The 14,292-nt window shown below is 51.6% G+C and overlaps 6 protein-coding genes across 6 annotated transcripts; 3 read left to right on the forward strand and 3 right to left on the reverse strand.

Moving 5' to 3' along the window:
* Window positions 1-1,217: 1,217 nt before the first annotated feature.
* On the forward strand, window positions 1,218-3,175 carry N7515_004748 (nucleobase cation symporter-1 family protein; the record flags this gene model as incomplete). The annotated part of the gene is made up of 5 exons (XM_056665492.1): window positions 1,218-1,317; window positions 1,413-1,483; window positions 1,542-1,791; window positions 1,853-2,580; window positions 2,648-3,175. 5 exons carry the CDS (start codon window positions 1,218-1,220, stop codon window positions 3,173-3,175), a joined length of 1,677 nt encoding a protein of 558 aa, XP_056522442.1.
* A 416-nt stretch (window positions 3,176-3,591) lies between these two features.
* N7515_004749 (MICOS complex subunit MIC10) lies at window positions 3,592-4,218 on the reverse strand (the record flags this gene model as incomplete). Its single annotated transcript, XM_056665493.1, has 3 exons — window positions 3,592-3,641; window positions 3,863-4,013; window positions 4,144-4,218. 3 exons carry the CDS (start codon window positions 4,216-4,218, stop codon window positions 3,592-3,594), a joined length of 276 nt encoding a protein of 91 aa, XP_056522443.1.
* Window positions 4,219-4,483: 265 nt separating this feature from the next.
* On the forward strand, window positions 4,484-8,986 carry N7515_004750 (ribosome biogenesis protein URB2; the record flags this gene model as incomplete). The annotated part of the gene is made up of 2 exons (XM_056665494.1): window positions 4,484-4,501; window positions 4,556-8,986. The coding sequence occupies 2 exons, from the start codon at window positions 4,484-4,486 to the stop codon at window positions 8,984-8,986; spliced, it is 4,449 nt and encodes a 1,482-aa protein (XP_056522444.1).
* A 329-nt stretch (window positions 8,987-9,315) lies between these two features.
* Window positions 9,316-11,087, reverse strand: N7515_004751 (copper fist DNA-binding domain-containing protein; the record flags this gene model as incomplete). The annotated part of the gene is made up of 3 exons (XM_056665495.1): window positions 9,316-10,778; window positions 10,840-11,000; window positions 11,053-11,087. 3 exons carry the CDS (start codon window positions 11,085-11,087, stop codon window positions 9,316-9,318), a joined length of 1,659 nt encoding a protein of 552 aa, XP_056522445.1.
* Window positions 11,088-11,680: 593 nt separating this feature from the next.
* N7515_004752 (putative mitochondrial outer membrane protein (Sam35)) lies at window positions 11,681-12,690 on the forward strand (the record flags this gene model as incomplete). Its single annotated transcript, XM_056665496.1, has 3 exons — window positions 11,681-11,917; window positions 11,997-12,236; window positions 12,295-12,690. The coding sequence occupies 3 exons, from the start codon at window positions 11,681-11,683 to the stop codon at window positions 12,688-12,690; spliced, it is 873 nt and encodes a 290-aa protein (XP_056522446.1).
* A 234-nt stretch (window positions 12,691-12,924) lies between these two features.
* Window positions 12,925-13,725, reverse strand: N7515_004753 (class I SAM-dependent DNA methyltransferase; the record flags this gene model as incomplete). The annotated part of the gene is made up of 2 exons (XM_056665497.1): window positions 12,925-13,509; window positions 13,627-13,725. The coding sequence occupies 2 exons, from the start codon at window positions 13,723-13,725 to the stop codon at window positions 12,925-12,927; spliced, it is 684 nt and encodes a 227-aa protein (XP_056522447.1).
* Window positions 13,726-14,292: the final 567 nt, after the last annotated feature.

The following is a 14,292-nucleotide window of genomic DNA, read 5'->3' on the forward strand; positions in this document are numbered from 1 at the left end:
ATGGGTATGATCTTTCTTTGCTACTCGCTCTTGTCTTCTTCTGTCGTTCATCTGGGACAGCCAGGGAACTGCAATTAGCCGGCCATGTACTCGACTGGGGGAGGAATTTGTCTTTCCTAGCCTTGTTTCGTCTCGACTTCTGTCGATGCTGTTGCTCATTTTATCCTCCCATGTGATATGTTGTCTTTTCATTCGATCTCTTTTTGTTACGCTATTTGTTTGCATGGAACCATTTTCAGGATTTCTGTTCTGGCGACCTCGGCTATTCATCGTTACCATCATCGCATTTGAGGGAGTCAATTCACATGGAAGATCTAAGTGGCTGGTTCACTAGAGCAACTCTTCTCGTTCATCACATCACATTACTTTTGTTCATCATAGCATAGGAATTTGGGTATCAGGAGGCCCTCACAGCTTGGTCTGTTGGTTTAATTCTACACTCTTCTACACTTACCTCTTCTACACTTACATAACTATCAGCATAGTTATACTTAGCGGCTAGGTTACAATGTATTTAAGTTGATATTAACTCCGATTGATTGATAGCGACCAAAGCACGGGTAATTCACGAAACCTCCATTGCCGGGGCATTACAATTTACAATAACTCCTACGCCTAGTACTTCCCAGACTCTGACCACGTGACCTATCTTATTACTCGATCTCATCGAGTCAGCGCCAAGATATCTTTTCTATCTCCGGCTGTCACCCCATATCAAGGCAGAGATACGGGGCCCACCAATCATCTCCATGCCCATGGCAGGTTTAGCATCTTGTGGGGGCGACTAAGTGGGTCCCCCTGTTCGCAGCTTCACCAATTCTCAAAGATAACGTCGACTTACTCCAACTCTTACTTGACTTCCTCAGTCAATAGGAAATGATAGGCGTAAACATCCCGGTCTCAAGCCTGGAAGGTACCCCCGCCGACCCGCACGGATTGCCTTCTTATCGCATGTGCATGGGGATGCGACGTAAAAGGCTTGTGATCCTGGGTCATATATGATATGGCTTTTAGAGTTGGTACCTATACCTTAAGAGCTATATCCGCCGGCTCTTGACTCGATGTGCATACAACCTAACGAGAATATCTATTTGCTTTCTTTCCTGTCTCACCGTTGTCTCGTGGATTTCAGGATTTGGACTGGACTTCACTTTCTTTTTCATTGACGTGACATTCGGTATTATCGAATCAGTTACGGCCTGATTTAGCTCGCCAAGATGGCTAAGCTTAAATGGATCCTTGACAAGGCGGCTGTAGAGAATGAGCCGGGGCTTAGCAATGCCCAACTGATGCTGACGAATAAGGATTTGCGGCCAGGTGAGTTTATACAAGCTTATGCTCTTCTTTCTCTGATGTTGTCATTGCTGTGTTCAATGAAAGACTTGAGACTAATTGGTGATTTTACATTGCAGTGGAACCCGAACGGCGTCAATGGAAATGGCTCAATTTTGTTGCTTTCTGGATTGCGGACTCCTTAAATATCGTCAGTACCTCGGACAATGTCTGCTGTCGGCCTGATGGCGTCTAACACAAAGCAATAGAACACATGGATGATCTCTTCCTCGATGATCGTGGACGGACTGTCCTGGTGGCAGTCCTGGATCTGCGTCTGGGTTGGATATTTTGTGGCTGCTTCCTTTGTGTGCCTGACTGGTCGTATTGGCGCTGTCTATCACATTTCCTTCCCGGTTACAGTTCGAGCGTCATTTGGAATCTGGGGAGCTTTCTGGCCGGTCATCAATCGCGTGGTAATGGCCGTCATTTGGTACGGTGTGCAGAGCTATATCGGAGGTATGTATTCTTCTGATTTGGTGTTATACTCATACATGCATGCTGATGCATCACTTCATAGGCCAGTGTGTCACATTGATGATTGAAGCGATTTGGCCAAGCTACCGAAATCTTCACAATGGTCTATCCGCCAGTGCCGGCGTGGACACCAAGAACTTCCTCAGCTTCTTCCTATTCTGGCTGTGCTCGCTTCCTGTCCTATGGTTTCCCGTTCACAAAGTCCGCCACTTGTTCACCGTCAAGGCGATCTATTCCCCCATTGCCGCCATTGCCTTCTTCGCCTGGGCTATCTCCCGTGCCCACGGTCTCGGACCCATCATCCACCAGTCCAACACAGTCCACGGAAGCGATCTCTCATGGGCAATGGTGAAAGGAATCATGTCCTGCATCGGAAACTTCGCAGCACTGATCATGAACGACCCGGATTTCTCCCGCTTCGCACGAACACCAAGAGACGCCCTATGGTCCCAGCTATTCACGATCCCCGTCGGCTTCGGCATCACCTCCTTCATCGGCATCATCGTCTCTTCTTCCTCAGCGGTAATCTTCAAAGACGGCTACACCTGGAATCCCCTCGAACTCCTCGGCAAATTCCTCGACGGAGCCAGTTCCGGCCAGCGCTTCGGCATCTTCATCATCGCCACTGGCTTTGCCCTCGCCCAGCTCGGAACCAACATTGCTGCAAACTCCGTCTCAGCCGGAACAGATTTGACTGCCCTCCTACCCAAATACTTGAATGTCCGACGCGGCAGTTACATCTGTGCCATCGTCGGTCTAGCCATGTGTCCCGTAAGTCCCCTACGAGTCTCTTTGCGATTCTAGAAACATTCAGGACAAAGCTAACAGAACCACCCAGTGGAATCTCCTCTCAACCTCAAACAATTTTACCACCTATCTTTCCGCCTACTCCCTCTTCCTCTCCGCCATCGCCGGCGTCATGCTCTGCGACTACTACATCGTGCGAAAAGGCTACCTGAACATAACACACCTCTACAGCGCCAGCAAATCAGACGCTTACTACTACACCTGTGGCTTCTCCTGGCGTGCCTATACAGCCTACATCTGCGGCATCATGATCAACATCGTCGGCTTCGCCGGAGCCGTTGGTCGTAGTGTCCCTGTCGGCGCGCAGTATATCTACAACGTCAATTACTTTACCGGTGTCATTGTTTCGGGAACTGTGTATCTCCTGCTGACGCGGTTATTCCCTCTCCCGGAGACGAGTGCCACTTGGAATGAGGTTGATATTGATGCAGAGGTCTTATCTTATGGGAAGGATCCGAATGATTTGGAGGGCAGTGGAGATGGAAGGAAGTCGTTTGAGGATGGCTTTGGGCTTGATGGGGATCGGAAGGGGATGAGTGCCTTAGGGAAGATGGTTTAGTTGGGCGTTGTTTGGGGACTTGGGGCTTGGGTTTGGCGTTTCTTATGTGTTTTGTGAGCTGGGAGGGTTTTCCATAGCATATAAATGGCTTCCTCCTATCTGGAATAGGGGTAGAGGTATGATGAGATGACAATTGACTTATTCCTGGGGGTTATACCTCTGTTCTTTCAAGTTAGCATCCATCCGGACTCGGGTCTACCAAAGCAACTACTAGGAGTAAAATGACAGGACATGTTTTTTTGATTCAAATCATGTTTCTAAACTCAAAGGACGTAACAAAACCCAAGGAGACACCTCGCACGGTACCGACAGTCGTTTGGTGAATACCGATCTACCAATTCTTCTCTTGAGGCAGCCATTCGTCAATGACTTCTCGTCTTCTGTACAATATATCGTACACGCTTATAAGACTCTCCTTAGCGGCGCAGTGCATCTCTGATGGGCGAATCGCCACGACGGAAGGAAGCTAGGTTCATGTTAGCTCATTCAATATAGGCCTGAGAGCTCGGGAAATCACGGATAGTCGGGCCGCTATGGAGGGTCCTGTGCAGCTCGATGTAGAGCAGATTACAGTGAACAGAACCAAAGCAAGCTCGGAACATCTCGTTTCACAATAGCCAGCAGCTCCAACGCGACCCGAAATCCACCCAAAGCGCGCAGACCAAAGATCCATAGATAGAAACATACCATCAGCCTCTTCCCAAGCACGTCCGGCGCCGAAGCCCAGACCAACCCACGCGGGCCAAGCGCGGCGCTTGAACAGGAGCACGGAGAAGACAACACCGAAGGAGAGTCCGAGGGAGGACTTGATGATCACGGAGGAGATGGCGCGATCCCACTAGAAATCCGAGGTTGAGGGTTAGCCAGCATGCTCGCATATGTATGGCCCCGGGAAAGAGCGATTGACAATGGAACAATAAAATAGAGTTTCTTTTGAAGCTTCAATAGGGTGTCCCAGCTGCTCATACCTTCTCATTCAGCAGAGCTTCGCTGACGGGCTTGGTGGCCCGCACGATCGGCCCGGATTCACTGGATTCAGCCATTGCGATGAATCTACCGACAAACGTGTAAGCATCAATTAGGCAACAGTCAAGAGACAATAGGCACGTACTATTAGCAATGATGTGGAATTAGAGAGGCGAATGGAGTGAGGTGTGCAAGGAGTTTGGGAGGTTCGGTCCGAGTCGAATGGGCCAAAGGCGGTCGGAGCAATCCGCGGTTTTTCTTTTTTGGTCTCTTCTTTTTTTTTTGACCTTCTTCCTTGCCAGACCATCACCGACCTGTTCAAATCTCCTGCTTTTGTTCGAGATGCCGTTGCTTGCGGAGGTAAGTAAAATGCTTCTCGTGTGTCTTTTCCCCATCTAATATGTTGCGCTCCAGCGTCCGCGCTCATCGCAAGAGGCGCTCCTCCGCCTCGAGAAGGGCACCGACAATTCCACCACGCAGATATTCGAAGCGGCACAGATTCTCGGTATTGATTTGTCACTGTGTGACAGTCATCCGGAAGTCCACCGACATGCTCAGATCCCAACAAACGCTACGCCGAAGGAGGAATGGGTACTGCGATGGCTCTTGAAGAGACTGAGGAGTGGGAAGAACTATAGAGTGGATGCGGCTTCATTCCTTTTGCTACGACAACTCTCCGACTTGATCTCGCCAAAGAACCTTGCTTCTATCCTTAAGGATCAGAAATTCTTATCTATCCTAAGTGATACCCTCGAAGACTTGGAGACCGACATCTTTGCTGCTCTGGGAAACCAGAGTGCTACTCTAAGCTCCGATCCCGAATCCAGCGGCACATTGTCTGGATCATCGTCTCGAGATGATCGTCGCTCAAGTCAGGGAAAGAAACGGAAGAGGGTGACGACCGAGAATGATGTGGATGCCATGGACGTGGACGAGCAGCGACAAAACCCCGCAGCTTGTTTCCTCACTTTCCTCCGCGCTTTGGACTGTTTACACGGATTTGTGGCTCTTGCCCAGCGCACACTAGGCACTGATGGTGTGGCAAATTCTCATTTGAAGCTTGCGCTGCGGGGAGAGCCCGAGGCCGTTGCCATGCTGCTTGGCCGATCACTACGCGTGGCCGCCGTCGCCGCCAAGCAATTTTCACATGAGGGGAAAACCACCGATCTTCAGCACCTGCTGTACGTATTCCCCGCAGCAGTGGAGCTGTGGGAGTCGAGGTCATACCGCCAAGATGATGCGGAGAACAACACCAGCAACGAACTTTACGGAAGACATTGCTTTGCCCATGCGCTTAGGTTACAGATTTGTCTTCGCTCCGCCAAGCTCGACACTGATGAGCGAGCCCATTTGCTGCATGCCACCGAGCGTATCAACGCCCTTCATGTCTTGCTTCCTGCTCGTGCTGCGTTCTTTGACAGCGGAAGCACTGGCATTGATTACTCCAAGGATGTACCCGACTGGAGCTCGGTCAAACCAGTGACTGATACATTCAGACCTATCATTCGTGAATTTGCTGTCGCTAAGGAAAACAAAGCAAGCCACGAAGCTCGTGTTCATCCCTGGCGATCAGTGGAGCTCCTTCCCGAGCTGTTCGACAACGCTGTGCGTGCTGTTCCGAGGGACGTTTTCCGAAGGCAGACCCACGAAGCTCCCTGGCTGGAGACTTTGTTCGTCGCTGTTGCAGAGCTGGCTTTCTCCACTGCACAGGAAGAAGACGCCGCCACATTTTCTTCCCAATTCATCGATGTATTGGAGCAGCTCCTCCAGATAGCTCTTGACCGAAAGGTCGGTCTCTCTCTTCACACCATTCTGGCACATGCCAACTATACTGGTCTTTTCGAGCAAGAATTGGAGAAAGTCCAGTGGAATGTGGCGGCTCTGTTCATCGGCCTCGGAGTTGATATCTTCCTGCCAAACTCCGGTTTGCGTGATTCGCGTAAGCTTCTTGATGCATTGCTCGATAAGATTTTATTACAGTGGCGCGAAAGTGGATCCCACGGACAGAAGGACTACGATACCATCAAAAGCAAGGTTGTGCTGCCGCTGCTGCGGGGTTTCGCCGGAGCCAGAGATCTGCCCACCTTCATGGAGTTGTGGCACAATCAACTCATTATTGTGGAGAAGGCTCGCCAGAATGACAGCAATCTGAGTCCGTTCTCGGTTTGGGAGGACGACGACCTATTGGATGTTTACTCGGAGCTGATGCGGACATCCCTCGCCGAGACCCACGTCGCTGCCCAGATGCGTACCACTGCCAGCGAGACCCGAGCGGATACTGGCAAGGTCGCTGATACCCCTCAATCTTACGCGAAGTTTGTCATCGCTGAGGCAAGCTTCCGTGGCCGAGTCTCGCCGTTCCCAGAATCGGATAAGGTCTTGGCAACTCTTCTGGAAACGATTACCTCCACTCTGTCGTCAAAGAAGGCTCTGCACTGGCGATGGCGCTTGTGGCGGTTGGTCCGAAATTTCCTAAAGAACACACTGCAGTCAGCCGATCATACTATGACAGCTGGGATCATGTCATTGGTAGAAGTCGCCGCGAAGACCATCCATCGCAACCACAAGGACTTGAGCAAAGTCCAGCTTGCTTCGCTCGAATCCCTGGAAGCCTACCGGTTTTCCCTTGCTGCGGTCAAGGCACAGGCTAATGGTGAACACCTAAGCCCATTCGTTAAAGCCACCAAGGACGTCACAGACCTCATCATCTCCATATCGACCAAGGATGCCAAGAAGTCAATGAAGGCCCCCTGGAATGGCCGGATAGATACCGTGGATTCTCCAACGACCCTTGGCCTAGCTTATTTCCTGGCTCTTGTCAGGATACCAGGAGTGTGGAGTCTCATTCCCTCCGATGATCGATCACGCCTGTTCCAGCAGATCCTGTCCCTGGCAGCTGCTCAATACCAGTCCTCTGCTTTGCCTTTGGAGGCCGCTGCAGAAGAAGCAAGATTCCTCCAGGCGTGGGCCAGTGTGGTCTGCCACGAATATATGCTCAATGCTCACTTTATTGTCTCTGACCTTTCTCTTCTTCTCAATGAGAGCATCGAGCAAGATTCTGCCAACCGCCGACTCCTTGTTGAGAGCTTACAGAGAATCCCAGCCCCCTTGATCACCCGAGGACTGAGAACCAACATCTTGAACAAGCTGCAGAATGTTTTACTTCAGCAGGACAGTTCTCCCGAAGTCATGGTCGGGATACTCACGATGATGGCGAAGCTGGCTGCCATGCCTAAATGCGATGCCGCACTGACTAGCGACTGGGAACCTATCTGGACTGCTGCTCGGGCTGTACCATTGGAAGGTAGCGACCTCGATCTTCAGATCATGAAAGCATTCCGCAGCCTGTACCGCGCGATCTTAGCCAAGCTCATGGGCTTGTATGAAGAAGACCGGAACAAGTTGTTCAAGAAGCTCTTCGCCAGGGCAGCGAAGCAAACCGCAAAGATGAGACAGGTGGAGCGCGACTCCATGGCCTGTTTCCTATTGCGATTGACTTTGTCAGAACTCTGGATCCACCGCAAGCAGCTACAGACAGCCTTCTCAGAGACGGAACTGGCTGCTTGTCGCGAAAAGGTATTCAACTTTGTGTTGGCGGACATGAAATTCGTCAAAGACCAGTGCCGGAAGCAGATGATGGATGAGACTATTACTCTCATCAAGACCATCGATGCCCTGGAAGATTTCGAAGATCTCACCACCAACAACATCGAAGTTGAGAAGTTCTTGTCCAAGATCGAGAATTACATGGAAAAGACCGTCGATTCCGGACCATCGCGATTAATCCGACGCCGTCTTCTTGCCACCAATGGACCCGAGAAGAACATCACTCAGCCAGTCCTCCAATGCGCCGAGACTCTTTCTCTCCAGTCCCTCTACGCCGAAGACCAACAGCTCTTCATCCGTACCACAACCGAACACTTCCGCTCGATGCCCGCAGAGAAAATCACCCAAACAATCAGCGAAGTCCGAGGACTTGGCCTCACCGGTCCAAACGCCAGCTACCGCCTCCTCGTCCTATACCTCGCCGTTTCCACCCTCCCAGCCATCGAAGACAAGAAAAGCGCCACAGCCCGCGAGATCTCCCTCCTCTGCACATCCCTCGCGGAAGCCCTCCCCCAAAGCACAAGCATCGACCACTTCTGCTTCGTCAGCGAAACCCTCGACCTCCTCCTCCGCACCCACACCCGCACCCTAACCCAAAGCAACATCGACAACATCCTCGCCGCAATCGCCAGCGCCTCCTCCAAGACCGGCCCAACCATATCCCCCACCTACGCACCAACAATCTTCACCCGCCTCTGTCGCCTCCTCGGCGTCATCCTCAGCCTCCAACGCCTCAAAATCGGCGGCCGCTTCCACCTCCTCGTAAAAGCCATGCAGCGCCTCCTAGCCTGTCTATTCGCGCGCTCCCGCAAACGCGGCCGCACAGCCCGCTCCTCCCCATCCCTCTCGCAACCCTTCTGGCTCGCGCCCCTGGATGCCTCCCACGCAACCCACTACACGCGTCTGCTGACCTCGCTCTGCGATCCGACCGTCTCGGCCGTGCTGAGGCAGCAGGCTGGTGCGTCGCGTGAGGCCCTGACCGACCAGACGAAGAAGGCGAAGCGCATTGCGGGTCAGTATTTGCAGTATGTTGTTATGGAGTATGCAAGGTGTTCGTTGCTGGGCTCGTTGTCGCCGGAGGTTAAGGCGGCTGTTATGCCGGGTCTTTATGCCGCGCTGGATGTTATGTCGAGGGAGTCTATGCGCGCGCTTAATGCTGCGTTGGATGTTTCTGGTCGGGCTGTGTTTAAGGGTCTTTATGATGACTATTTGAAGTTCGGGAAGTGGAATATGGCTTGATTTTTGATCTTTGTGGGGGACTGGGTTTGATTTGTACACTAGTTACCTTTTTTTGCTGAAGAATTATGATATCCCCCAATGCATTGATGATCATCATATTAAGTTGTTGGCTGGTCTTTTTTGAGACTCGGTTATTCAGTCGTACGTATGAGGGAAATACGGCTTCCAAACACCGAATCTATTTTGTGGCCGTCTAGATGTGGAATTCTAGATAGGGTATCATGAGATATCGTAAATCATACAAAAGGACCAACGTAACCAGCACGAAAGCGAAGAAAAGAGAGGAGAAGAAAGTTATGGGCAGGCGAACTTATAAGACCCTAAATCATCTATATCATGGAAGTCTCGAGTGTGCGCGGGCTCAAACAAGGCACGGACATATTGTCCAAGACGGGAATGCGCGAAGTCTGAGACGGAGCGGAACTTGTGTGAGGAGTATAGTGCGATGTTTGGTTGTGCTGGACCGGTGGATGGGTGGTAGGTTGCTCCGGGTTAGGCATATCCAGAGGTATCCCGTTGTGGCCATTGTGCGTGAGACACCCGACACAGCTGCAGTCGCTGCCACATTGGCAGCTGCCTGTCACGTCCGAACAGGTGCTTGGTAGCCCGACTGCATATTCCAGTGTTAAATACTGTGAATCATGCATCAACTGCTGGTTCAGGTGGTGCTGATTTGAGGACAGAGGGGAAGAGTATCCACTGGGTAAGGTGGAATTAGGATCTGAGTAGCTTTCAAATGGCAATGGCTGGAAGCCATGATCCAGAGTAGGAGTGTTTTGCATGAAGTAAGGGTATTGGGTCGTAGGTGTGCCTGGCTGGTAAGGCGAGGGTTGGTAAGAGTTCATGAGTTCGGAATTTTTGTCACCGTCATTGAACGTGACCAAGGCACCCATCTCCTGCACGTGCTTCTGTGTAGTGGTATTGAAAGGATGGGCAGCACAGCCAAGGCACTGACAGTCGTCTCCACAGCTACAGTCGTGGAAGGCGTCGCCCCCTGATGGTGCAGCGTAGAAAGGCTCCGAGTTGTTCAGCATATATGGGCCCATGGAAGACTGGTTGATTCCAAGACCATTCATTGGGTTGGGGTATGCCAGGGATGTTGCCGGGGTCATGTGAGACATTGTCCTCTGGGGGTCTTGGGGTCTCATGCTCAGATACCCATCATGGAGGTTTGGCGGTTGCGCGTGCTCTTGATGGATGGCAGAGTGCATGTAGTTTCCGTGCATCGGGACAGTCGGGTCCTGCCATGAGGATATATGAGGCGTGGAAAATTGCATGTACGTTTGGCCATCCCAAACAGCAGGCTGTTGATATTGCTGTCTGTCGGCTTCGGCTGCTGTGTGCACAGTCTGGTTCGTTGTGGAAGGACCAGACCCTCCGCAGCAAGATCCGCCGTTCTGAGCTGGTTCAGGGGCCGGGGTCTGAACTGGGGCTGACGGAGGCACCATTGGCTTCTGGGAGCAACAGCTTGACACTTGCGGTGACTGCGACTTCTGCTTGCTAGATTCTTGAGGCGAAGGCGTCTCTCCAATTTGCGTGTCCGCAATGGGAGATCTGTATGGGTCCGCCATCTGATTTGATGTTCCCTCCTCAACCTTCACATTGTTGGGCATGTTCTCCAGGGCCCTTGCTATATTTTGAGGTGCTGCTTGCATGGTGCTCTGTCTTCTTCCGGACTTTTGAATTTTGCCGGCTGGTGATGATGAGGAAGCCATGGAAGGTGGAGTAGACTGAGTCGATTCATTGGCATCCATGGGAACCTTATAGAGCGGTCGGCATACGCATGATGAGCCTGGGCAAAGTTAGCACAAATAGAGCTCCGGTGTGGCAGCTGTAGACAAAGAGACCCCTACCTTTTGGAATGCGGACCATCACAGCATATGTCTTCTGACAGCTGCAGGTTCCTTTCGGGTGGGGACATTTCGCAAGAGGACGCCCGGCCTTGGGAACCTTCATCATGAGTCTATCGAAATGTTGGCATTTCGACGATCGGTGGCCTCGGATGCATGGTTCACTGGTGTAAGTTGTTAGCCCGGTTCCATTCACAATGGACGGTATATTCCTACCAAGACCACTTGGCACCTTCTTCGTCGAGAGGCATATTGAAGAGATATATTTGATTCTGTCCAAGTTGACTGTCGCGGGACGCAAGATTGATTCGCAATATGCAACTTTGTGTCGCAGGAGCTAATGGTTAGGTAGTCGGTACCCCGCGCATGCGACCGCCCGTTGCCGCTAGGACCATCTGACGCCTCTCGTATGTACTCTGCGACCAATTAAGCCATGTGCATGTCATCCGTGACAACTTGGGATTGCGATAGAATAGACGAGCGAAAGGTGGAGTCGGGACGGAGCAAAGTGGAGGTTTGATTCATCGACGTTTCAGGCGGGATAGACCGGGCTGATCAGATCCACGTTATGAGCAACGAACAAGACAGTCAAGACTAGGATATCAATGGATAACAATACCATGGGTTCAATCTCAAGGAACAGCGATACCGGAGTAGTGAAACTGTAGGACAGTAGGAGAACAGATGAAAGTAAGATGCGGGGAGAAGGCGGTGCCTGGCCGGAATTAGGTAAGTCATATGCCTTCCTGATTGGGCTTGGCGCGGTTTTCGGAAATGTTTCGATGACGGCACTTAAACACTGGCCTTGCGACTTGTGACTTGAGAAGCTCCCATCACTTTCACAATGCCTCCCAAAGACCCCGAGAGTCCTCCAGCAGAGACCAATGCCAGTCCTTTCTTCACAGTCCCTGCCCCCGTCAAGCGCCTCTTCGACAAGTTCCCGTTGACAACCTATCCCGCCAACGAAATCCCTCGGCGTGTTCAATCGCACGATAATGTCAACCAGCTGTTTGTTTTCACCGACGCGCGTGGTGCACGACATGGCCGACCCTCATTTAACCCTCAATGTCTGAAATGGCAGGTTTGTGCCGACTACACTCGCACGCAAGGACGCGCGTAGCCGTTCGTGTCGGAACCATAACTGATCAGTCTTGCTCTAGGCATACTTGAAATTCGTCGGAATTGACTTTGAGATCACCCCATCTAACAATCATGCCTCGCCGACTGGCGCCCTGCCTTTCCTCCTACCCTCGCTGCCTACCGATACATCCAATCCGATCCCTTCACACAAGCTCCAAAAGTGGGCAATTGAACAAGTCCACTGCGAGGAAGAACAACAATTGAACTTGCGGTTCGAAGTTTACGCATCCCTCTTAGACCATCGGATACGCAATGCATGGGTATGTCCATGTACCATAGCTCCTGGGCATGAAGGGAGTTGCTAACGGACGTGTCTAGTTATACATGCTTTACCTGGACAGCGAAAACTTCAATGCCGTCGCCCGCCGGCTCTACGTGAATCCTGCAACCACAAACTCGATGGTACGCGCTGCTCTATGCCACCAGCTCCAACAAGCGGCTCGCGACGAGCTTCTCAAAACGTCACGCTACATCGACGCCGCCGATCTAGAAGGCGATGCAGGCGGCGCATTCGAGGCATTATCAACTCTCCTCGGCAAGGACGAGCACTTCTTCGGCCGACCAAACCCAGGCCTCTTCGACGCCAGCGTTTTCGCCTACACGCAACTGATCCTAGACGACAACATGGGCTGGAAACGGAACCGTCTAGGCCAACTGCTCAAAGAGCACCCCAATCTTGTACAACACCGCAACAGACTACTGAAGTTCTTCTAAATGTATAACAGCGACCATAAACATTTTCCCGAGAATCAACATTCCTCCTAGTCCTTCTTAACAAAACAAACCCCAAACCAAACCCTAACCCCAACCCATTTCTTCGCCCTTGCCCCCAGAACCTCCCCCAATCCCTCATCAACACCCCTAACAATAACCCCATCCTCCCCACTCCCAGGCATCTCCACAACCTCAAACCCAGCCCCTCTCGCCGCATCCAACACATCAGCAATCTCATGACAATAACTCGTAGGCCGAATCTTCACCCCACAAGCATCCGTAAACCCCCGCCTGACTCCTCCTCCCCATCTCCGCATGCATATTCGTCACAAGCAGATACCCCCCAGTCCTGATAAGCCCCGCCGCAGCAGCAAAGAACCGCTCCAGCGGTATATGCTCAAGGACCAGCGTCGAAATCACACCCGCAGCGCGCTCAGCACACAGCGAACCCGGAAGTCGCAGATCCGGTTGCAGGAGATCTAGAATCCCGAGCTCAACAGCCGAGGCCGGTGTATCAGACATTGCTGCGGTCTTCTTGACATACTCTCCCACCGCCGTCCGGGCGACTTCTAGCATCCCGCGCGAGGCATCTAGTCCGACGACGGAGAACCGATCTGCCCTATTGGCTGTGTAGAGTGCGGAAAGGAGTGACATTGTGTTGCGGCCTGTGCCGCAGCCTAGATCCAGGATGATGGGGTGGGGTGGTGAGTTCGGGGTTGGTTTGAACTGGTTGTCTATGAGATTGATGATGTTGGGAAGGAGTGTTTGCATCTCGATTGTGTCGAGACGTTGGAGGAAGTTGCCATCTGTGTCGTAGACCTAGAGTTTGTTAGGTATGGTTTGTGTATACTGTTAGTCTGTTTTCGAATGGTCTCATTCGTTCCGTGCAGCTACGAGTGTATGCAGTTAGATACTGGGGATAAGTATGGTACCCACCTCGGCCCAGTTGTCGTATGCTTCTACCGTATCGACATATCGTGTTGGCTGTGAGGTTGCAGAGGACTTGGCCAGTAGTTCCTGGATTGTCTGTGTCATTTTGTGAGAGAAGGGCCCATTCCGTAGGTAGGTAGTCCCGTCCCTTCAAAGCATACCTACCTAGGTTGGAAGGCCGTGGGTAGGTATATATACTAAACAGGATCTCCACCTACCTACGCTAACATCTGGATTTCTCCACTCTCAATCCCAGGTCTAGGTCGGGCTCGGAGTATATATAGTGTCCGTGCTATATTGAGTCATGCATGAACGGTGAGTCATAGGTAATTAGAGATCGGCAGACTAACTATCAGCTGAGAAAGGGGAGTAAATTGAGAGGGAAGCTCTAGTAGCGAGTCTGTGGAGCGTAGAGCTGTATACACGTGGAGTTATTTACGAGGGAATTGAATGGGTCATGGATCATCAGAGTATTTGAGGTTTAAAGTAGTCACAGAGAAAGATCGTACACATTCATGTCGCCATCAAAGTGACATAAGGGAAATAAGGAGGAAACGAATCCCGGGGAGAGGCACACTGGAGAGGCCGACACAATTCCAGAATTGGAGTAAGAAAGAAGGGAATAAAGGTGGAGCTAAAAGAGGGAAAGACACCAGTCCAGGGAAACGCATA

Source organism: Penicillium bovifimosum, assembly GCF_028826915.1.
Source record: "Penicillium bovifimosum strain IBT 22155 chromosome Unknown utg000004l_segment0_segment0, whole genome shotgun sequence".
Lineage (NCBI taxonomy): Eukaryota > Fungi > Ascomycota > Eurotiomycetes > Eurotiales > Aspergillaceae > Penicillium > Penicillium bovifimosum.